The 25,119-nt window shown below is 41.8% G+C and overlaps 1 protein-coding gene across 3 annotated transcripts in view; it reads right to left on the bottom strand.

Annotated features, from left to right (window-relative positions):
- The window catches only part of VOPP1 (VOPP1 WW domain binding protein), a 117,750-nt gene that overhangs the window by 43,013 nt on the left and 49,618 nt on the right, over window positions 1-25,119 (bottom strand). For all 3 annotated transcript variants that reach the window (XM_036910333.2, XM_036910336.2, XM_057505310.1), the window contains exon 2: window positions 1,585-1,643. In XM_036910333.2, coding sequence (XP_036766228.1) covers window positions 1,585-1,643 — 59 coding nt within the window. The remainder of the gene's footprint in view (window positions 1-1,584; window positions 1,644-25,119) is intronic.

The raw sequence follows: 25,119 nt of genomic DNA, 5'->3' as shown, positions 1-25,119 counted from the left end.
TCAGGAAAACTAGTGCGTTTGGTTGGGGTTTTCAAGTGGCCGTGGGATTAGACAACGTTAATTCACGTGTAGGCACAGGACAGTGCCCAGCCTACACTAAGAGCTCAGTAAATGTTACCTGTGCTCACAGTTACACTGTACTTCCGTGCTCCAGTAACAGGGTGGCTTTACCTTTCAATCCCAGGGCCCTTCCTCTCACCCATGGTGAGGGGAGCCAACCAGCAGGTCTGAGTGACAAGCACAGGCCTGTATTCTGTCAGCACAAAGCCACGTTCCACACACAGTGAGTAAGTAAATGAGGAAAGGAAGAGAGGAACAAGGACAGCGAGGACTGGACTCCCAACTCTGAACCAGGAAACAAATCACCAGATGATCTACAAAACAGTTTGAGAAAGATCTGTTTTCAAGGAGGAACACATATGAAGACATGGCTGACCCACACTTGCATAGGAAACTGGACCAAGGAACTACAGCTTGCCAAGGCAAATCCATTGCACAAAGAAGAACTGTTTTATCTTCCTGCTATTCCATCACCATTTTTCTTCTGCCTGACAATCCTGTGATTAGAGTCAAAGTCCTTACGCTGCTGCTTTATTTTCCAAGTGGCTTTTGTCTTTTTGCAGCTGCAGAGGCTTTTTTTTTGCCAGGACTCCTGCCATGTGGGCCATTAAGGACTCCTGCTTGTCAATACATCCCCATTCAATCAGGCAACCTTGGTTTGCCTGCTACAAAGGTCTCTCCAAGGTTAGAAATTCCCCAAGAATGACAGGTAATGTACATCTTGGCCCATTAAGAAATAACCTTCTTTCTCATTTTGCAAAATTCCATACCAAAAATAACAGCTTTTTGGAAAAAACAGTTTGGGTGCATTCCCCTCAAAACCTCTGGAACTGCAGAACACAATAAAAAATAATAACTGACAACCTGGGAAGTTAATCTGGCTACCTAGGCAGGTGGCTCAGCATAGCTAGTGGCTAACACCGCAGATACTAAAAAAACACAAAAACAACAGGAAAATGCAGCAATGCTTCAACTAGAGTAACACCAGCAGGCACCAGAGCACACAGCAAGAAGCACTGAAGCCCTGAGCCACAAGCCAGCAAGGCTGACAACGCCTGCGTGGGGAGGGGACCTGGGGCCAAGGAGATCTCTGTGATCATCTCACACACACACACACACACACACACACACACACACACAGTCAGAGCAGCTGAGCTAAGGACTCTTTCCTGCCTGCTCTTACTTCCCTTGCTTCCTTTGCCTAAGAAAATCTGTAAAACCAACATAACTTGGGCCTTGCTCAGGTATCTTGCCCCTTTGACCAGTCAGGTATGAGCTAACATGCATCACAAACTAAGCCCCAGGTATTTCATGCTGTCCTCAAAGTCACTGGTCTGAGCAGGCTGAGTGTCTTTAGGTAGGTCACGTGCTCATTTGTGAGCAGAGGCAGGTGTAACCAGGGACGAAGGCCTCCCAAGACTGGGCTTTCTCCATCCCATAACCAGTCCTGTTACCTAAGAAATAATTCCCAGAGAAAGATGTGACCAAAGAATCATACCAACAGAAAAGCGTACAAATACTTACATATAATATGTTGGATAGAGTCCTTCAAAATACCAGCAATGTTTTTTGGCATCTGTGCACTGGAAATAGAAAGAAGAAAAATTTTGTCAGTGAAAACTAGCATACTGCTGAGAAGATCTCAAAGAGAAACGAGGAGGAGAGAATACGGCTTAAAGTGAAAAGCAGAGGCTTCAAGGAGACAGTGATGTTAGAGGAAGATCCACCCCTACCTTGACTGTTTTTTTATTGAAGTATAGTTGATATACAGTCTTATACTGGTTTCAAGTACACAATACAGTTGTTTAACCGTTATACCCCTATTATTAAATACTCACCCCCAATAGTGCAGTTACTATCTGTCAGCATAGGAAGATGTTAGAGAATCACTGGGTATGTTCTCCGTGCTCTACTACAGTCCCTGTGACCAACTAATATTATTACTGAGAATTTTTGTGCCCCTTTATCCCACCACACCCACCCACCCAACACCTCCCCCAACTTTTTATTTATTTAAAATATTTTAAAGGAGGGAAAACGTGTATTCCCCTGTAATTTTACTAGCCTTTCCATATCTCTAAAAACACAGGTATGACCAATTCATTAAAAAAGCAAAGACTATCTGTCTTGCTAATGGGTTTCAGCCCTGGGCAAGTTCACTATGGATTCAATGTGACCAAAGGAATGACAGTAGAATGTTCTTGGGGGTGAAAAGGGTTATAACCCAGCTTTATTTCCATGGTGGCAGGTCAATCACTAAAATCTCATTTACTCAGAGCGAGTCTGCATGTAGCAAGCTGGTCACCACCTCTGGGCCTCTGTCCTTGGCGCTGCCACCACTCCAGCCTCTGCTCTGCTCTCCTGCAGCCTTGCAGCCCTGCCACCGTGTCGCCCAGAGCACTGGGCAGCGCCTTTATATAGAGACAATAGCAACATATTGCCCACACGTGCGTAGTGAGCTAACCAACCAGAGCCAGGTGAGAATCCTGGCCACAGGAACTTTCATTTTATACACACTATCCCTTTTTAAAAATTCACATGGTATGATACTTTGAATATCTAAAGAACGCCAGCTATGCAGTATTACAAAGATTCCCATATTCCCCCAATTTTTAATTTTTGATAGATATTTCCCTTAGTTTTAACATTACTACATCTTTGTATTTCAGATTACTTCAAAAGCCATATTCAAATCATGGGTCGCAGCAGATTTACATCTGCCTGACTCTGTAAGCCAGGATTCACTCAGTAGCATAGTGGTGCCCCTGCCCCCAGGGATGAGAAAAGGGCAGGAGGAGGAAGACAGGAAAGATAACAGAGGCCTCCCCTGTGCTCTCCCAGGAAGTCCAACACTCTGGAGGGCAGGGAAGAGCAGTGGCGATGCCAGCCTGGCGGCGTATCTCACGCATCTCCAGCAGGTGAGAGCGGGCCTGTGGGCAGCTGCCTGAGCACTCTGAGCAGAAAGGCTCTCACCCACCTGGGCAAGACTTGTCAAAAATTACTCTACCCGTGCCACGATTTTTGCTTATTCACAACTTCCTACCTCTGTGATTCAGTTCCTTGGCCCATATGCGTAAACAGCACCTTTGAAACATTACAGGGCAAAGCTCCCAACAGGAAAATGGGAAAGGTGCAGTGAAACAAAGTTTTCCTAGGGAAAGATGGCCACTCCCTCCTCTGCATCTCTGCAGCCCTCCCAGCTGCACCATGCCCTCCTCTGTGGTGACCAGCAGCTGTAAGGAAGTTCAGAAACTGACCCCAAATTTATAGTGGCGTGCCAAGGGAGAGGTGAGTACAAATGCTATGTTTATGCTAGCTAAATTAGATGGGTTTTGAAAAGAACGCAGAACACTGGGGTTTTTAAATGTGCTTTAGAACACTCAAAGTACCCTCAGGCAGCCCAAAGTGACCTAGTTTTATTAATGGGAAATCAGTTTAATTTCGACTAGGTTAGCTCCTGTCCAGCAAAAAAGGAAGTTCAGACAGCTGAAAAAATCTTTTTGGACAAGGAAGAAAATTTCAGGCCTCTGCACTAAATTACAATTCATTTCACTGGAATCTTTTACTGTAAACTGAGAACTAGGTCTTTCTTCCAGGTGGCATTTAAAATGTCTTCTTTATTCTCCATCACTGCTAGAGTCAGACACACCTTCTTGGAACTGGACATTCTTCTCCTCCCATATTGTCCTGCCCCCATACAAGACGGTGGCAAGAGAACCAGACCAAGACATCAGGAATCTGCTGGCTCTGCCATTAACAGTCCAGGAGAGCAGCTCTCCCAGCCTGAGATGCCCACACGGTGGGGGCATGTGAGCATACACGGGGGTGCATGTATGAATCTACAGGAAGAGGAGCTTCAGAGCTACAACAGGGTATATGTTAAAAGCACTGAATTGTTACATACAGCATAAGCCCAAGCCCTCTCACACATGGCACTGGCAAGAAATTTAGCAATATCTGGAAAACCACTGATGCTCTCTCTATGTATATGGAACACCATATGCACAAGGTTATTTATGGTGGCATATTTCTAACAGAAAAATCCGGGAAAGGCTACAGTATCCCCATGTTGCAGACTGCCCAAAGGATGAGGCACCCCACAGGGCACACCAAGCAGCCAACAAGGATGAGGTCTCAGAGATGGTGAAATGATTTATAAGATGCAGTGTTAATTGAAAAAGCAATATGCAAAAAGGTGTGTCTATTATGCTTTTCATGGGAAAGGAAAACTGTACATTTGGTTCATTTTTTACAAAAAGAATCACAGAAGGGTTTGGTAAAAAGTAACAGAAATGCCCTATGGGAGCTGGGGGGGTGGTCAGAGACAGGGACAAGAAAGAGATGTCTCTGAGCATACTTTTTTTTATAGATTGACTCCTGAAATGCTTCCACATGCAAAAAGTAAAGTCAAAAGGATTTTATAAAAATCCACTCTTCCAACTGGAATAAAGTCTATCCTGGCACTTTAGCACATACCTCTCTGCCGGGAGTGACCGCATGGTGGACAGCTGGGAGCTGAGCACAAGAACCTGTCAGGAGCAGGAACACGCTCTCCTCCGGTGCCCCTCCTAGTGCCCTCAGAGATCAAGGGCACCATCTCTGTCCCATTATTCCTTTGATGTCCCCAAATCTACTTCTGGCACTCTTGCTGTGGTGTTCAGTAACGTGGTTCCTCCTTGCTGATTTCTCTTGCTCACAGCTATATGTTAATCACCTTCTACCTTTTCTCACTAAGCTACTCAAATAAGGCTGATTTTGAAAAATATTAACCCCAGTTTGTTCGGTTATAAAAATTCTCTTAAAAGAAGAAAATATTATGGCCACATTTCCTGAAACAGAAGAGAAAATGCTTTTCAAATGGTGCTAAGGGGGATTTCCACAGCACCCCCAAACACTGGTGGCCCTCAGGCGACACCATGAGCGACAGACAGGTGGGATGGGGAAAGGCAGAAAGGCACTGGCCACTGGCAGACACATCTGGATCGAGGGGCAAGGATGGGTCCAAACACGGAGGAGGGATCACAACCTAGGGGACTGGGTTCTGACGTCGCAGCCACTGACCAGCCATGCCAGTCAGTCCAGATCTCAGCTTCCTTACTGCTAAAACAGAATACTGTCTTTCCTCCAAAATCCGTAAAATGGTCTTATGAAGTACCTGAGACTGAATGTATAAAAATGCCTAGACATATCAGAATATGGTTCACTGAATCCCACAGCCAGGCAGTAACTCTATTCCTAAATGAGTCTTGAAGCAAAGCTTTAATTCTCCAGAGCAAGTAACTTCCAGAGCTCATTCCACTGTGATCATCCAAGCAGAAGCAATGCTTCCAAACCTCTCAAGAACAGATTCTAAATATGTTAAGACCTTAACATTTGTGTGAGTCTCCCAAAGTCTCCCTTAAAGTAAGCCCCTCTCCAAAAAAACGTTTTAAAAGTATGTAAGAAAAAAATCAATTTCAGGGTTATGTCCACCGCTAGAAGTAGGGCTACCCATACTGCAAAGATACTACTATGGCTTTTTAAGGACTGACCATCTACTAAAACAGAAAATATATCTGATAGGGGAGGTCAGGTCAGCTGCTTTCTGTTACTGACTGGATATTCCCAATAACCAGGGCTCAGCACCAAGTTCTGGGCAAACAGCAGGTCCTCAAGGAGCTCCGTGTGTAATGGGAATGATAAGCATTACATTCTATTTCCTGACAAGATCACAGAGTATGGTTTTAACCTGTAAGCTATTAACAAATCAGAATAAACAGCATTGTGAGAAAGCATCTACTGTGTGGAGCGGTTTCACCCAATGGTGATCTCAAATTACTGGGAAGGCTCATAAGATATCTACACTCAGGGAAGAACCTAGTGCCCTATTATTCAAAGCCTAGGATATCCACAAATATAGTTAAGCCCTTCTAAATACAGTTATCCACACGTAGCCAGGATACAAATAAGTCAAAAGAGCAAATCCTTGCTGACCCCCAGTAATTATCCTCATGTTGACATACTACTCTTCATCTATCTGTACTGAACACAGGAAGACCCAGGATGCCACTGTTTAATGAAATGAACACCCTTTTCCAATTCCAAGTTAAAAGAATAGCTGTGCCACAGTAATATATGGTCAGTGTTGAGAGAACTGAAGCCTGTGAGCCTGGGCACATGGGAGTCAAGAGCATGGGCTTTCGTACTAAACACTGTGGATCACAGTTCAGACAAGCTAGTATGTCACTAACACAACTAATCCCACGACACCAAAAAGTAAGGATCCTTATTTCACTTGCTATAGCAACAGCTTTAGCCAGTCTGTCCTGGGCCAGTAAGTCTGCAGTTTGCTTTGAAGTGGTGGGAAGGTGCCTAGAGGATCAGCTTGACTCTCTCTGTCACAGGGGAAGGACACCCTAGTATGCCTCAGTGCTACTCACTCATCAAAACCTGAACTTGACATGTACGTGGGGGGATTCCAGCTGTGTTCAGCTCCAGCCCAGCTGCAGTGGGCATTTACACTCCACACAGGCTCTGAATGAAGGCAGCCTCTTGGATGCTCACAGTGTGATACTCAGGACCAGGGACAGAGGCAGAGAGTAAGACCTAAACTTGCTGAAGTCGGAGAATTATCTCTAGGCCTCTGAATTTCAAATAATAAATACAAATAATCATGCTTTAAATACCTGCATTGGAATTTAGTCAATTCCCTAAGTGCTAATTACTCAATCCTGGGGCTTATGGATATTCTATTTTTCAGGAATAGTTCATGTACAAGGAACTTTGATTTAAAGGGAAAAAAACAGAGAAGCTCTTTAAAAAACATAAATAAAAGATCCTTCATTGTCTTATAAAAGAAACCACCTCAATGATTCACATATTGGCAGCAAATAAATAACCATCAAATGTGGCACAGTCTACTAATATCTTGAAAACTCGGGACATTTAGACTCTAAGAGCTAGATTAGTCCCAGCTGCACATGCCCAGGAAAATTCTGTGAACTCTCAGAACTTGCTCGTAATAAGTTTTTTTGCTTTATCTACTTTAAGTTTTAACACAAAATTGCAGGGGAGCAGATTTAATCAGTCCTCAATTCAAGTAGGTATGAATAAGAATCCTCATCTCTGTGAGAAGAAAATTAATAATCAAAATTAAAAGGCAAATTATAAAGGAAAATATTCAAATATAACAAAGTTAATACACTTAGACTATAAAGAGTCTACATAATTCAGGAGGGAAAAGATAAAGATCCTAACAGCAAAGAAACAAAAGTAATACATATGATAATTCCTCAAAGAAACACAAAAGTTCAATAAAGATATTTAAGACATAAAATTCATTAGTAATCAAATAAATGTAAATTATAACACTATGGTTTTTGTATATTAGATTGTTAAAAAACATAAAAACTAGTATCTCCTGTTGATGAGGCCATGAGGGAAAGGATATATCACATGATATTTCTGGGAATATTAATATAATGTTGCTGGAGGACTATTTTTCAATACATACCAAAAAAATCTTTAAAATGTATATAGCTCAAGTGGCATTATAAAATTTATCTCAATATTAACAAATGTGAATGACTGTTATTTTTTTAAAAACTTTAAAACATTAAGAATATTAAGGGGGAGGAAAAGATGGAGGCATGAGAAGTGAAGAAGAAACCTCCTCCCACAACCACATATAACACGAAAATACAGCAAACACAACTAATCCTGAAAGAGTGGCTAGAAAGAAGACTGCAACAGACAGCAAACATCTGGGGAAAAGGGAAGACCTCATGAAAAAGGGGGAAGTAGCAAAGCCACAATCCAGCAGGAGCCAAGCCCTACCTCCACCACAGCTAACTGGTGGGAGGAAGAGAAATGGAGTGGGAAAGGGGTGGAAGCCCAGTACTGATAAACACCTACACCTGGAGATCTGCTATGGGAGCACAAACCCACATTACATGGTGCTCTGGAGATTAGAGGGGTTGGAAAGCAAAGATTGTGGAATACTGGGAGAGACTGAGATTCCAGCTGCTTATGGAAAACAGGTACATACAACCAGCCACTCTGGGACAAAAGAAAGGAGGACACTTTGAAAGACTACCCAGTAGCAAGAGGACTGCTAAAGGGGCAAGGATTATACAGAGCTTGCTGCACAGGAGAAGGAACAGGTAGACAAAATCATGGCAGCACACACAGCCCAGCAAGTTGAAACTTTCAGGAGCTTCAGACACTCCATCACCCTGGCTCACAACACAGTGCCAAGATACCCCACCATGATACAGAGCCTGACATGCTTTCCTATCAGCCGATACCAGTTTGCAAACCTACAGCCCCTGCCATTGCACCAGGCCAGCCAGAGGGCAGCCCCACCTACAGCAGCTACAGGAGTATAACATAGAGGCTCCTCCCTCTGTGCTAAGCCCACTGGTCCTGGCACAGGAGGAAGGCACTGTAGCTGGGAAGCAGGAAAGAGCTCTTTCCTCCCGACAGGCACAACACCACTTGCCTGCAACTCCTGCCATCTCTCCACAGGCTAAGCAGTTCCAGAGAGTAGAGCTTCTGTGCACTAGAGGGTGCTAACTGCACAAAGTAGTTATCCCATATTATTCATTAGTAATATGAAGCAGCAAAAGAAACTGGTACAAACCAAAATGCCTAAAACACCAGAAAGAGGGCTCAGTGAAAATGGAATCAATCTGCTTGGTAAAGATTGCAAAATAAAAATCATAAACAATCTCATGGAGCTACAGAAATCTATTCAGGATCACAGAGGTGACTTCAAGAAAGAGATACACACTTTGACAAATATGGAATCCGAAATGAAACATACAATGGACAGATTTAAAAGCAGATTGGAAGAGGTAGAGGAGACAGTAAATGGAATAGAAATTAGAGAAGAGGAATACAAAGAAACTGAGGAAAAGAGAGGGGAAAAAAGGATCTCTAGGAATGGAAAAATAATAAAACAACTCTGTGACCAATCCAAATGGAACAATATTTGCATTATAGGGGTACAAGAAGAAGAGAGAATAAAAGGGATAAAAAGTCTCACTGAGGAAATAACTGCTGAAAACTTCCCCAATCTGGGGAAAGCAATAGTCTCTCAGGCAATAGAAGTGCACAGATCTCAAAACAAGGGACCCAAGGAAGACAACACCAAAACATATAATAATTAAAATGGCAAAGATCAACAAGACAGAATATCAAAAGCAGCTCAACAGAGAAAACAGATCACATACAATGGAAAACCCATCAGGCTATCATCAGAATTCTGAACAGAAATCTTACAGGCTAAGGGAGTGGCATGATATATTTAATGCAATGAAACAGAAGATCCTCCAACCAAGAATACTCTACTTAGGAAGACTGTCATTTAAATTTGAAGGAAAGATTAAACAATTTCCAGATAAGCAAAAGTTGAGGGAATATACCTCCACAAACCATCTCTACAGTGTATTTTAAAGGGACTGCTCTAGACGGAAGTGCTAAAAAGGCTAAATAGCTGTCACCAGACAAAATGACACCACAGTAAAGGAAGACAACCAATTAATTACTAAGCAAATTCAAAATTAAATCAGCTACCCACAAAGTCATACAAGGGATATAAAAAGAATACAGAATATGACACCTAACATATAAAGAGTGAAGGAGAAAGAAAAAGGGAGAAAAAAAAAGAACATTTAGATTGTGTTTGTAATAGTGTAATGAGGGAGTTAAGTTAGACTGTTAAACATGAAAAAAACTACCCTTGAACCTTTGGTAACCACACATGAAAAGCCTGCAATGGCAATAAGTACATACCTATCAATAATCACCCTAAACATAAATGGACTGAATGCACCAATCAAAAGACATAGAGTTACAGAATGCATAAAAAAAAAGATCCATTTATATGTTGCCTATAAGAGACTCACCTCAAACTCAAAGACATACACATATTAAAAGTGAAGGGATGGAAAAAAGATATTTCAGGCAATTAACAGGAAGAAAAAAGCAGGAGTTGCACTACTTCTAACATACAAAATAGAATTCAAAACAAACAAAGTAACAAGAGACAAAGAAGGACATTACATAATGATAAAGCAATAGTGTTCAGCCCAACAAGAGAATATAGCCATTATAAATTTCTATGCTCCCAACATAGGAACACCTAAATACATGAAAAAATACTAACAGAATTAAAGGGGGAAAAACAATGCAATGCATTAATTTTAGGAAACTTCAACACACCACTCATTCCAAAGAACAGATCCACCAGACAGAAAATAAGTAAGGAGACAGAGGACTGAACAACACATTAGAACAGATGGACCTAACAAACATCTACAGAACAGTCCACCAAAAGGCAATAGAATATACATTCTTCTCAAGGCACATGGAACATTTTCCAGAACCTGGGCCACAAAAAGAGCCTCAATATATTCAGAAAGACTGAAATACTATTAACCAGCTCCTCAGACTACAAAGGTATGAAACTAGAAACAAACGATACAGAGAAAACAAAAAAGCCTACAAACACATGGGGGCTTAACAACATACTCCTAAACAAACAATGGATCAATGACCAAATAAAAACAGAGACCAAGCAGTATATGCACACAAATACAAACAAGAGCTCAACAACCCAACTTCTGTGGGACACAGTGAAGGCAGTTCTAAGAGGGAAGTATACAGCAATAAAGGCTTATCTCAAGAAAGAACAACAATGTTAAATTAACAGCATACACTCACAATCAATGAAATTTGAAAAAGAACAAATGAGGGAAAAAATCAGTAGAAGGAGGGACATAATAAAGATTAGGGCAGAAATAAATAAAATTGAGAAGAATGAAACAATAGCAAGAATCGATGAAACCATAAGCTGCTTCTTTGAGAAAATAAACAAAATAAACCCTTAGCGAGACTTACCAAGAAAGAGTGTACACATATAAACAGAAACAGAAAAGAGAAAGGAAAAATCACTACAGACTCCACAGAAATACAAAGAATTACTAGAGAATACTATGAAAAATTATAGGCAAACAAACTGGATAACATAGAAGAAATGGACAACTTTCCAGAAAAAAACAACCTTCCCAGACTTCCCAGGAAGAAACAGAAAATCTGAATATACCAATTACCAGCAATGAAATTGAAATGGTAATCAAAAAACTATGAAGAGGTGCTCAAGATGGCAGAATGAGTACACCGGCGGAAATCTCCTCCCAAAACCATAAATATTTTTGAAAATACAGCAAATACAACTATTCCTAAAAGAGAGACAAGAAGATACAGTACAACAGCCAGGCTACACCTAAATCTGTGAGAACTCAGCATGTCACAAAAATGGGAAGGTACAAATCCGTGAGCCAGTGGGACCTGAGCGCTACCCCCACCCCAGTTCCCTGGTGGGTGGAAAGAAGTCAGAGCAGGGAGGGAGTGAAAGCCCAGGACTGCTAAACAACCACCTCTAGTAATCCGCACTGGAAGTGCAGACACACAGTGCATGGTGTGCTGGATATTAGAGAAACAGAAAAGTAAAATCCGAGATGGAGACTGCAAGCACGTCCCCACAGGCGGCTCCCCTAGGGAAAAAAAAAAGTGAGTGCTTTTAAAAGGACAAGGGCTTAACAGCTGGGCAAAATCCTCCTGGCACACGCAGCTCAGCAGGCTGGGAATCTTAAGGAACTTCAGGTGCCCTAACTGCCTGGGTGGCAACACAGCTCTGAAGCACCTCACAGTGATAAACAACCTGCCATTCATTAGCCCCCACCGGGACTACAAGCAAATGGACTGAACCACCACTGCTGCGGACCAGCTGGGCAGCACTCCCGCCCACAGCAAACACACAGTGTTCTCCTAGTGTGCAGTTAACCGGAACAGACCCAGAGGCTGCTAATGCCAACTGCCCAGCACAGGCAGAGTAAGTCAGCACAAGGTAGGGAAGGCACAAACGAGCACCATTCTCGCAGGAGAACACACTCCAACCTCTGCAACCCCTGCCAGTACCCTAGGCTATCCCGAGGGATGCCCCACCCACAGCAGCTCAGGGGATTAACACAGAGACTGCTCCCAGTGTGCTGATAACCATTATAGGCAGCGGAGAAGGGCAAGGTGACCAGCAAGCAGGAAGGGACGTGGTTTTCCCAGCTGACACATGTGCCACCTGCCAGGGATCACTTTTATTGACATGAAAAGGCAAAAGAAACTGGTCCAGTCCAAAATCACTCAAACAATGCCAGAGAGAGGGCGTGGTGAGATAGATATAAACAATCTTCCTGAAAAAGAATTCAAAATAAAAGTCATAACCATGCTGATGGACTTGCAGAGAAATATGCAAGAGGTAAGGGATGAAGTCTGGAGAAAACAGAAATGAAACAATCAATACAAAGACTTAAGGACAGACTGGATGACGTGCAAGAGACTGTTAATGGAATACAAATCAGAGAAGAGGAGTACAGAGAAGCTGAGGCAGAGAGAGATAAAAGGATCTCCAGGAGTGAAAGGATATTAAGAGAACTGTGTGAAAAATCCAAATGGAACAATAGTCACATTATAGGGGTACTAGAAGAAGAAGAAGAAGAGAGAAAAAGGGATAGAAAGTGTCTTTTAAATAATTGCTGAAATATCCCCCAAGCTGGGGAAGGAAATAAGTCTCTCAGACCATGTAAGCCCAGAGACCTCCAAACACAAGAGACCCAAGGAGGACAACAAAAAGACATCTAATAATTAAAATGGTAAAGATCACCTGAATGTAAGTCATGAAACCATAAAACTCTTACAAAAAAACATAGGCAAAAACCTTTTAGACATAAACATGAGTGACCTCTTCATGAACATATCTCCCCAGACAAGGAAAACAACAGCAAAAATGAACAAGTGGGACTATATTAAGCTGAAGAGCTTCTGTACAGCAAAAGACACCATCAATAGAACAAAAAGGAACCCTACAGTATGGGAGAATATATTTGAAAATGACAGATCCGATAAAGGCTTGATGCCCAAAATATATAAAGAGCTCACCCACCTCAACAAACAAAAAACAAACAATCCACTTAAAAAATGGGCAGAGGAACTGAACAGACAGTTCTCCAAAAAAGAAATACAGATGGCCAACAGACACATGAAAAGATGTTCCACATTGCTAATTATCAGAGAAATGCAAATTAAAACTACAATGAGATATCACCTCACACCAGTAAGGATGGCTACCATCCAAAAGACAAACAACAACAAATGTTGGCGAGGCTGTGGAGAAAGGGGAACCCTCCTACACTGCTGGTGGGAAAGTAAGTTAGTTCAACCATTGTGGAAAGCAGTATGGAGGTTCCTCAAAATGTTCAAAATAAACTTACCATTTGACCGAGGAATTCCACTCCTAGGAATTTACCCTAAGAACACAGCAATCAAGTATTAAAAAGACAGATGCACCCCTATGTTTATCGCAGCACTATTTACAATAGCAAAGAATTGGAAGCAACATAAGTGTCCATCAGTAGATGATTGGATAAAGAAAATGTGGTACATATACACAATGGAATATTACTCAGCCATAAGAAGAAAACAAATCCTACCAATTGCAGCAACAAGGATGGAGCTAGAGGGTATTATGCTCAGTGAAATAAGCCAAGCGGAGAAAGAGAAATACCAAATGATTTCACTCATCTGTGGAGTATAAGAACAAAGGAAAAACTGAAAGAACACAGCAGCAGAATCACAGAACCCAAGAATGGACTAACAGGTACCAAAGGGAAAGGGACTGGGGAGGATGGGTGGGTAGGGAGGGATAAGGGGTGGAGGGAAGATGAAGGGGGGTATTAAGATTAGCATGCATAAAGGGGGGTGGGAGAAAGGGGAGGGCATTCTGCTATGCTGATGGACAGTGACTGTAAAGGGGTTTATAGGGGGGACCTGGTATAGGGGAGAGCATAGTAAACATAATATTCCTCATGTAATTGTAGATTAATGATTAAAAAAAAAAAAGAAAGGGGGATTACTCCCTGATAGGATAAAACTAACTGTAAATCAATGACTAATGCATGCTTGAAATATCCTTAATTTTGATCATTTAAAGGGCGTCAGATGATCAGCTACAGGATTACATTTTTCTGTAATATTCCTTTCTCTTAAAAAAAAAAAAAAGCAGTTCCTGGGTGGTCACCTCCAATGAGTTCTTCACAATGGTATAAAGGGCATATCAAAGTGTGGGCAAAGGGTCTGTTTGTGTTTATACAGAGGATATCAAAGCCCAATTTGGCTACCCAGAAAATGAAATAAGATACAATATGAAGAAGTAGTTCCAACATCAACATACTCTGGAAGAGTCATTCCAGAAGATGATCGTCAAAAAACGTCAACAAAGATCCTGGTGCGGTTGCAGTTGTAGCTGCATTCATCCCACTGGTTCCTGGAATTGTGATTGGAATAAAGAAGGAGATACCTAAGCTGGTCTGTGCAAACAGTAAAATAACAAATTTGACTGGATCTATACTGTTGGAACTCAACCAAAAATTAGGAGAAGTGCAAGTTGTAGCACTCCAAAATCTTGAGACTACAGACTATCTACTCTTAAAAGAACATATGGGATGTGAACAGTCCCCAGGAATGGGTTGTTTTAATTTGTCTGATTTCTCTCAGACTGTTCCAGTTCAGTTGGACAATATCCACCATTCATAGATAAGTTTTCACAAATGCCTAAGGCGCCTAACTGGTTTTCTTGGTTTCACTGGAGATGGCTGGTAATTACAGGTATGCTTTGGTTATGTAACTATACTCCTATTCTGTTAATGTGTGTGCGCAATTTAAGTAGTAGCTTAAAAGCTATACATGCTGAAGTTACTCTACAAGAAGTTATGTCAAAGAAATAATCAATCTTCCCATGTTTTCTTCCGTCTGCTACCTCTATAGCTTTTCTTCTTCCTTCCTAATTACAACCCTTAAATAGAATTCATGCCTCATATCGAATTTACCGAGTATAATAATTCTTCCAAGTGGTAAAGATACCTCAAGACAGATATACAGGGAAGATGGCAGCATGAGTAGAGCAGCGAAAATCTCCTCCCAAAACCACATATATCTATGAAAATATAACAAAGACAACCCTTCCTAGAAAAAAGACCAGAGGACACAGGAAAATATCCAGACCACATCCGCACCAGAGAGAACCCAGCGCCTCACAAAGGGGGTAAGATACAAGCCCCGGACCGGCGGGAGCCGAGCGCCCCTCCCCCCAACTCCCGGCGGGAGAAGAATAGGCAGAGCGGGAGGGAGACGGAGCACAGGACTGCCGAACACCCAGCCCCAGCCATCCGGGCCGGAGTGCAGGGCCCTGGATACTAGGAAAACAGGGCAGCAAGAACAGTGAGCGGGCACTGGAGGACGGGTGCCAGAGGACATAAGAAAAGCGAGCGACCTTTTTTGTTGCTGTTTTGTTTTGGCTAGCGCTTTTTGGAAGACTTAAAGTGATAGGGCCCAAAATACTAGGGAAACGGGGCAGCAAGAACAGTGAGCGGGCACTGGTGGCCTGGCGCTGGAGGACACCAGAAAAGCGAGCGACCATTTTCTTTTTTTCGGTTTTGTTTTGGCGAGCGCTTTTTGGAAATCTTAAAGGGATACGGACCCCAATACTAGGGAAACAGGACAGCAAGACCGGTGAGCAGATGCCTGAGGCTGGCGCCGGAGAATAAAGAAAAATGAGCGGCCACCTTTTTTTTTTTTAATTTAAATTTTTTTTTTTCATGGTCGTCTTGTTTTGGCGGGTGCTTTTTGAAAGTCTTAAAGGGGCAGGGCGGGACACTTAATCCAGAGGTAGGGAATCCGGGGATCTCTGGGCACCGTAACCCATGGGCTGCAGGGAGCAGGGAGGCCCCTTATGGAGATAAATAGCCTCCAGGCCGCTCCCCCTCCAACGCGACTCCACCATTTTGGAGCAGAGGCCCGAACCAGGCCACGCCCACAGCAAAAGCGGAGATAAACTCCACAGCAGCTGGGCAGGAAGCAGAAACCCTGTCTGCGCGCAACTGCCCAGTACAAGCCACTAGAGGTCGCTGTTCTCCCAGGAGAGGAAGGTCACAAACCAACAAGAAAGGAAATTCTTCCAGCCGTCACTCGTCCCAGCTCTGCACACTATTCCTATCACCATGAAAAGGCAAAGCTACAGGCAGACAAAGATCACAGAGACAACACCAGAGAAGGAGACAGACCTAACCTGTCTTCCTGGCAAAGAATTCAAAATAAGAATCATAAACATGCTGGCAGAGATGCAGAAAAATACGCAAGAGAAATGGGATGAAGTCCAGAGGGAGATCACAGATGCCAGAAAGGAGATCGCAGAAATGAAACAAACTCTGGAAGGGTTTATAAGCAGAATGGATAGGATGCAAGAGGCCATTGATGGAACTGAAATCAGAGAACAGGAACGCATAGAAGCTGACATAGAGAGAGACAAAAGGATCTCCAAGAATGAAACAATATTAACAGAACTGTGCGACCAATCCAAAAGGAACAATATCCATATTATAGGGGTTCCAGAAGAAGAAGAGAGGGGAAAAGAGATGGAAAGTATCTTAGAAGAAATAATTGCTGAAAACTTCCCCAAACTGGGGGAAGAAATAATCAAACAGACCACGGCAAAAGACAGAACCCCCAACAGAAAGGATCCAAGGAGGACAACACCAAGACACATAATAATTAAAATGGCAAAGATCAAGGACAAAGAAAGAGTTTTAAAGGCAGCTAGAGAGAAAAAGGTCACCTATAAAGGACAACCCATCAGGCTAACATCAGACTTTAAGACAGAAATCCTACAGGCCAGAAGAGAATGGCATGATATATTTAATACAATGAAACAGAAGGGCCTAGAACCAAGGATACTGTATCCAGCACGACTATCATTCAAATATGATGGTGGGATTAAACAATTCCCAGACAAACAAAACCTGAGGGAATTGGCTTCCCACAAACCACCTCTACACAACATCTTACAAGGACTGCTCTAGATGGGAGCACTCCTACAAAGAGCACAGCACAAAACACCCAACATATGAAAAATCGAGGAAGAGGAATAAGAAGGGAGAGAAGAAAAGAATCTCCAGACAGTGTATATAACAGCTCAATAAGCGAGCTAAGTTAGGCAGGAAGACACTAAAGAGGTTAACCTTGAACCTTTGGTAACCACAAATTTAAAGCCTACAATGACAATAAGTACATATCTTTCAACAGTCACCCTAAAGGTTAATGGGCTGAATGCACCAATCAAAAGACAGAGTAATAGAATGGATAAAAAAGCAAGACCCATCTATATGCTGCTTACAAGAAACTCACCTCAAACCCAAAGACATGTACAGACTAAAAATCAAGGGATGGAAAAACATATTTCAGGCAAACAACAGCAAGAAGAAAGCAGGGGTTGCAGTACTAATATCAGACAAACTAGACGTCAAAACAAAGAAAGTAACAAGAGATAAAGAAGGACACTACATAATGATAAAGGGCTCAGTCCAACAAGAGGATATAACCATTCTAAATATATATGCACCGAACACAGGAGCACCAGCATATGTGAAACAAATACTAACAGAATTAAAGGGGGATATAGACTGCAATGCATTCATTCTAGGAGACTTCAACACACCACTCACCCCAAAGGATAGATCCACTGGCAGAAAATAAGTAAGGACACGGAACCACTGAACAACAGAGTATAGCAGATGGAACTAATAGTCATCTATAGAACTCTACATCCAAAAGCAACAGGATATACATTCTTCTCAAGTGCACATGGAACATTCTCCAGAATAGACCACATACTAGGCCACAAAAAGAGCCTCAGAAAATTCCAAAAGACTGAAATCCTACCAACCAACTTCTCAGACCACAAAGGCATAAAACTAGAAATAAACTGTACAAAGAAAGCAAAGAGGCTCACAAACACATGGAGGCTTAACAACACGCTCCTAAATAATCAATGGATCAATGACCAAATCAAAATGGAGATCCAGCAATATATGGAAACAAATGACAACAACAACACTAAGCCCCAGCTTCTGTGGGACGCAGCAACAGCAGTCTTAAGAGGAAACTATATAGCAATCCAAGCATATTTAAAAAAGGAAGAGCAATCCCACATGAATGGTCTAATGTCACAATTATCGAAATTGGAAAAAGAAGAACAGATGAGGCCTAAGGTCAGCAGAAGGAGGGACATAATAAAGATCAGAGAAGAAATAAATAAAATTGAGAAGAACAAAACAATAGCAAAAATCAATGAAAACAAGAGCTGGTTCTTCGAGAAAATAAACAAAATAGATAAGCCTCTAGCCAGACTTATTAAGAAGAAAAGAGAGTCAACACAAATCAACAGTATCAGAAACGAGAAAGGAAAAATCACGACGGACCCCACAGAAATACAAAGAATTATTAGAGAATACTATGAAAACCTATATGCTAACAAGCTGGGAAACCTAGGAGAAATGGACAACTTCCTAGAAAAATACAACCTTCCACGATTGACCCAGAAAGAAACAGAAAATCTAAACAGACCAATTACCAGCAACGAAATTGAAGCCGTAATCAAAAAACTACCAAAGAACAAAACCCCCGGGCCAGATGGATTTACCTCGGAATTTTATCAGACATACAGGGAAGACATAATACCCATTCTCCTTAGAGTTTTCCAAAAAATAGAGGAGGAGGGGATACTCCCAAACTCATTCTATGAAGCTAACATCACCCTAATACCAAAACCAGGCAAAGACCCCACCAAAAAAGAAAACTACAGACCAATATCCCAGATGAACGTAGATGCAAAAATACTCAACAAAATATTAGCAAACCGAATTCAAAAATACATCAAAAGGATCATACACTACGACAAAGTGGGATTCATCCAAGGGATGCAAGGATGGTACAACATTCGAAAGTCCATCAACATCATCTACCACATCAACAAAAAGAAAGACAAAAACCACATGATCATCTCCATAGATGCTGAAAAAGCATTTGACAAAGTTCAACATCCATTCATGATAAAAACTCTCAGCAAAATGGGAATAGAGGGCAAGTACCTCAACATAATAAAGGCCATCTATGATAAACCCACAGTCAACATTATATTGAACAGCGAGAAGCTGAAAGCATTTCCTCTGAGATCGGGAACTAGACAGGGATGCGCACACTCTCCACTGTTATTTAACATAGTACTGGAGGTCCTAGCCACGGCAATCAGACAAAACAAAGAAATACAAGGAATCCAGATTGGTAAAGAAGAAGTTAAACTGTCACTATTTGCAGATGACATGATACTGTACATAAAAAACCCTAAAGACTCCACCCCAAAACTACTAGAACTGATATCAGAATACAGCAAAGTTGCAGGATACAAAATCAACACACAGAAATCTGTGGCTTTCCTATACACTAACAATGAACCAACAGAAAGAGAAATCAGGAAAACAACTCCATTCACAATTGCATCAAAAAAAATAAAATACCTAGGAATAAACCTAACCAAGGAATTGAAAGACTTATACTCAGAAAACTACAAGTCACTCTTAAGAGAAATTAAAGGGGACACTAACAGATGGAAACTCATCCCATGCTAGTGGCTAGGAAGAATTAATATCGTCAAAATGGCCATCCTGCCCAAAGCAATATACAGATTTGATGCAATCCCTATGAAACTACCAGCAACATTCTTCAATGAACTGGAACAAATAATTCAAAAATTCATATGGAAACACCAAAGACCCCGAATAGCCAAAGCAATCCTGAGAAAGAAGAATAAAGTAGGGGGCATCTCACTCCCCAACTTCAAGCTCTACTATAAAGCCATAGTAATCAAGACAATTTGGTACTGGCACAAGAGCAGAGCCACAGACCAACGGAACAGACTAGAGAATGCAGACATTAACCCAGACATATATGGTCAATTAATATTTGATAAAGGAGCCATGGACATACAATGGCGAAATGACAGTCTCTTCAACAGGTGGTGCTGGCAAAACTGGACAGCTACATGTAGGAGAATGAAACTGGACCATGGTCTAACCCCATATACAAAAGTAAACTCAAAATGGATCAAAGACCTGAATGTAAGTCATGAAACCATTAAACTCGTGGAAGAAAACATAGGTAAAAACCTCTTAGACAGGTTCAGGGGCGGAAGATGGCGGCGTGAGTAGAGCAGCGGAAATCTCCTCCCAAAACAACATATATCTATGAAAATATAACAAAGACAACCCTTCCTAGAATAAAGACCAGAGGACACAGGACAATATCCAGACCACATCCACACCTGAGAGAACCCAGCGCCTCGCGAAGGGGGTAAGATACAAGCCCCGGCCCCGCGGGAGCCGAGCGCCCCTCCCCCCAGCTCCCGGCGGGAGAAGAGCAGGCAGAGCAGGAGGGAGACGGAGCACAGGGCTGCCGAGCACCCAGCCCCCGCCATCCGGGCCAGAGTGCAGGGCCCTCGATACTGGGAAAACAGGGCAGCAAGAACACTGAGCAGGCACTGGAGGCTGGGCGACAGAGGACATAAGAAAAGCGCGCGACCATTTTTTTTTTTTTTGCTTTTTTGCTGCTTTGTTTTGGCGAGCGCGTTTTGGAAGTCTTAAAGGGACAGGGACCCCAATACTAGGGAAACAGGGCAGAAAGACCGGTGAGCAGATGCCTGAGGCTGGCACCGGAGAATAAAGAAAAACGAACAACCACCTTAATTTAAAAAAAATTTTTTTCTTGTTTTTTTTTGTGGTCGTTGTTTTGTTTTGGCGGGTGCTTTTTGGAAGACTTAAAGGGGCAGGGCGGGTCACTTAATCCAGAGGTAGGGAATCCGGGATCTCTGGGCACCCTAACCCCTGGGCTGCAGGGAGCAGGGAGGCCCCTTACGGAGATAAATAGCCTCCCAGCAGCTCCTGCTCCAACGCGACTCCACCATTTTGGAGTAGCTGCCCGAGCCAGGCCACACCCACAGCAACAGCGGAGATTAACTCCATAGCAGCCGGGCAGGAAGCAGAAGCCCTGTCTGCGCGCAGCTGCGCAGCACAAGCCACTAGAGGCCGCTGTTCTCACAGGAGAGGAGGGCCACAAACCAACAAGAAAGGAAGTCCTTCCAGCCGTCACTCGTCCCAGTTCTGCAGACTATTCCTATCACCATGAAAAGGCAAAGCTACAGGCAGACAAAGATCACAGAGACAACACCAGAGAAGGAGACAGACCTAACCAGTCTTCCTGACAAAGAATTCAAAATAAGAATCATAAACATGCTGACAGAGATGCAGAGAAATACGCAAGAAAAATGGGATGAAGTCCGGAAAGAGATCACAGATGCCAGAAAGGAGATCGCAGAAATGAAACAAACTCTGGAAGGGTTTATAAGCAGAATGGATAGAATGCAAAAGGCCATTGATGGAATTGAAATCAGAGAACAGGAACGCATAGAAGCTGACATAGAGAGAGACAAAAGGATCTCCAGGAATGAAACAATATTAAGAGAACTGTGTGACCAATCTAAAAGGAACAATATCCGTATTATAGGGGTCCCAGAAGAAGAAGAGAGAGGAAAAGAGATGGAAAGTATCTTAGAAGAAATAATTGCTGAAAACTTCCCCACACTGGGGGAGGAAGTAATCAAACAGACCACAGAAATACACAGAACCCCCAACAGAAAGGATCCAAGAAGGGCAACACCAAGACACATAATAATTAAAATGGCAAAGATCAAGGACAAGGAAAGAGTGTTAAAGGCAGCTAGAGAGAAAAAGGTCACCTATAAAGGGAAACCCATCAGGCTAACGTCAGATTTCTCAACAGAAACCCTACAGGCCAGAAGAGAATGGCATGATATATTTAATACAATGAAACAGAAGGGCCTTGAACCAAGGATACTGTATCCAGCACGACTATCATTCAAATATGACGGTGGGATTAAACAATTCCCAGACAAACAAAAGCTGAGGGAATTTGCTTTCCACAAACCACCTCTACAGAACATCTTACAGGGACTGCTCTAGATGGGAGCACTCCTAGAAAGAGCACAGCACAAAACACCCAACATATGAAGAATCGAGGAGGAGGAACAAGAAGGGAGAGAAGAAAAGAATCTCCAGACAGTGTATATAACAGCTCAATAAGCTAGCTAAGTTAGGCAGTAAGATACTAAAGAAGCTAACCTTGAACCTTTGGTAACCACGAATTTAAAGCCTGCAATGGCAATAAGTACATATCTTTCAATAGTCACCCTAAATGTTAATGGGTTGAATGCACCAATCAAAAGACACAGAGTAACAGAATGGATAAAAAAGCAAGACCCATCTATATGCTGCTTACAAGAAACTCACCTCAAACCCAAAGACATGTACAGACTAAAAGTCAAGGGATGGAAAAACATATTTCAAGCAAACAACAGTGAGAAGAAAGCAGGGGTTGCAGTACTAATATCAGACAAAATAGACTTCAAAACAAAGAAAGTAACAAGAGATAAAGAAGGACACTACATAATGATAAAGGGCTCAGTCAAACAAGAGGATATAACCATTCTAAATATATATGCACCCAACACAGGAGCACCAGCATATGTGAAACAAATACTAACAGAATTAAAGGGGGATATAGACTGCAATGCATTCATTCTAGGAGACTTCAACACACCACTCACCCCAAAGGATAGATCCACTGGGCAGAAAATAAGTAAGGACACGGAAGCACTGAACAACACAGTAGAGCAGATGGACCTAATAGACATCTATAGAACTCTACATCCAAAAGCAGCGGGATATACATTCTTCTCAAGTGCACATGGAACATTCTCCAGAATAGACCACATACTAGGCCACAAAAAGAGCCTCAGAAAATTCCAAAAGATTGAAATCCTACCAACCAACTTTTCAGACCACAAAGGCATAAAACTAGAAATAAACTGTACAAAGAAAGCAAAGAGGCTCACGAACACATGGAGGCTTAACAACACGCTCCTAAATAATCAATGGATCAATGACCAAATCAAAATGGAGATCCAGCAATATATGGAAACAAATGACAACAACAACACTAAGCCCCAACTTCTGTGGGACACAGCAAAAGCAGTCTTAAGAGGAAAGTATATAGCAATCCAAGCATATTTTAAAAAGGAAGAGCAATCCCAAATGAATGGTCTAATGTCACAATTATCGAAATTGGAAAAAGAAGAACAGATGAGGCCTAAGGTCAGCAGAAGGAGGGACATAATAAAGATCAGAGAAGAAATAAATAAAATTGAGAAGAACAAAACAATAGCAAAAATCAATGAAACCAAGAGCTGGTTCTTCGAGAAAATAAACAAAATAGATAAGCCTCTAGCCAGACTTATTAAGAAGAAAAGAGAGTCAACACAAATCAACAGTATCAGAAACGAGAAAGGAAAAATCACGACGGACCCCACGGAAATGCAAAGAATTATTGGAGAATACTATGAAAACCTATATGCTAACAAGCTGGGAAACCTAGGAGAAATGGACAACTTCCTAGAAAAATATAACCTTCCAAGATTGACCCAGGAAGAAACAGAAAATCTAAACAGACCAATTACCAGCAACGAAATTGAAGAGGTAATCAAAAAACTACCAAAGAACAAAACCCCCGGGCCAGATGGATTTACCTCGGAATTTTATCAGACATACAGGGAAGACATAATACCCATTCTCCTTAAAGTTTTCCAAAAAATAGAGGAGGAGGGGATACTCCCAAACTCATTCTATGAAGCTAACATCACCCTAATACCAAAACCAGGTAAAGACCCCGCCAAAAAAGAAAACTACAGACCAATATCCCTGATGAACGTAGATGCAAAAATACTCAACAAAATATTAGCAAACCGAATTCAAAAATACATCAAAAGGATCATACACCATGACCAAGTGGGATTCATTCCAGGGATGCAAGGATGGTACAACATTCGAAAGTCCATCAACATCATCCACCACATCAACAAAAAGAAAGACAAAAACCACATGATCATCTCCATAGATGCTGAAAAAGCATTTGACAAAGTTCAACATCCATTCATGTTAAAAACTCTCAGCAAAATGGGAATAGAGGGCAAGTACCTCAACATAATAAAGGCCATCTATGATAAACCCACAGCCAACATTATATTGAACAGCGAGAAGCTGAAAGCATTTCCTCTGAGATCGGGAACTAGACAGGGATGCCCACTCTCTCCACTGTTATTTAACATAGTACTGGAGGTCCTAGCCACGGCAATCAGACAAAATAAAGAAATACAAGGAATCCAGATTGGTAAAGAAGAAGTTAAACTGTCACTATTTGCAGATGACATGATACTGTACATAAAAAACCCTAAAGACTCCACCCCAAAACTACTAGAACTGATATCAGAATACAGCAAAGTTGCAGGATACAAAATCAACACACAGAAATCTGTGGCTTTCCTATATACTAACAATGAACCAACAGAGAGAGAAATCAGGAAAACAACTCCATTCACAATTGCATCAAAAAAAATAAAATACCTAGGAATAAACCTAACCAAAGAAGTGAAAGACTTATACTCTGAAAACTACAAGTCACTCTTAAGAGAAATTAAAGGGGACACTAACAGATGGAAACTCATCCCATGCTCGTGGCTAGGAAGAATTAATATCGTTAAAATGGCCATCCTGCCCAAAGCAATATACAGATTTGATGCAATCCCTATGAAACTACCAGCAACATTCTTCAATGAACTGGAACAAATAATTCAAAAATTCATATGGAAACACCAAAGACCCCGAATAGCCAAAGCAATCCTGAGAAAGAAGAATAAAGTAGGGGGGATCTCACTCCCCAACTTCAAGCTCTACTATAAAGCCATAGTAATCAAGACAATTTGGTACTGGCACAAGAGCAGAGCCACAGACCAATGGAACAGACTAGAGAATCCAGACATTAACCCAGACATATATGGTCAATTAATATTTGATAAAGGAGCCATGGACATACAATGGCGAAATGACAGTCTCTTCAACAGGTGGTGCTGGCAAAACTGGACAGCTACATGTAGGAGAATGAAACTGGACCATTGTCTAACCCCATATACAAAAGTAAACTCAAAATGGATCAAAGACCTGAATGTAA

The sequence above is a fragment of the Manis pentadactyla genome, chromosome 7 (assembly GCF_030020395.1).
Source record: "Manis pentadactyla isolate mManPen7 chromosome 7, mManPen7.hap1, whole genome shotgun sequence".
NCBI lineage: Eukaryota > Metazoa > Chordata > Mammalia > Pholidota > Manidae > Manis > Manis pentadactyla.
Note: the sequence above shows the minus strand (reverse complement) of the source record. Positions and strands in the feature narration are given on the sequence as shown.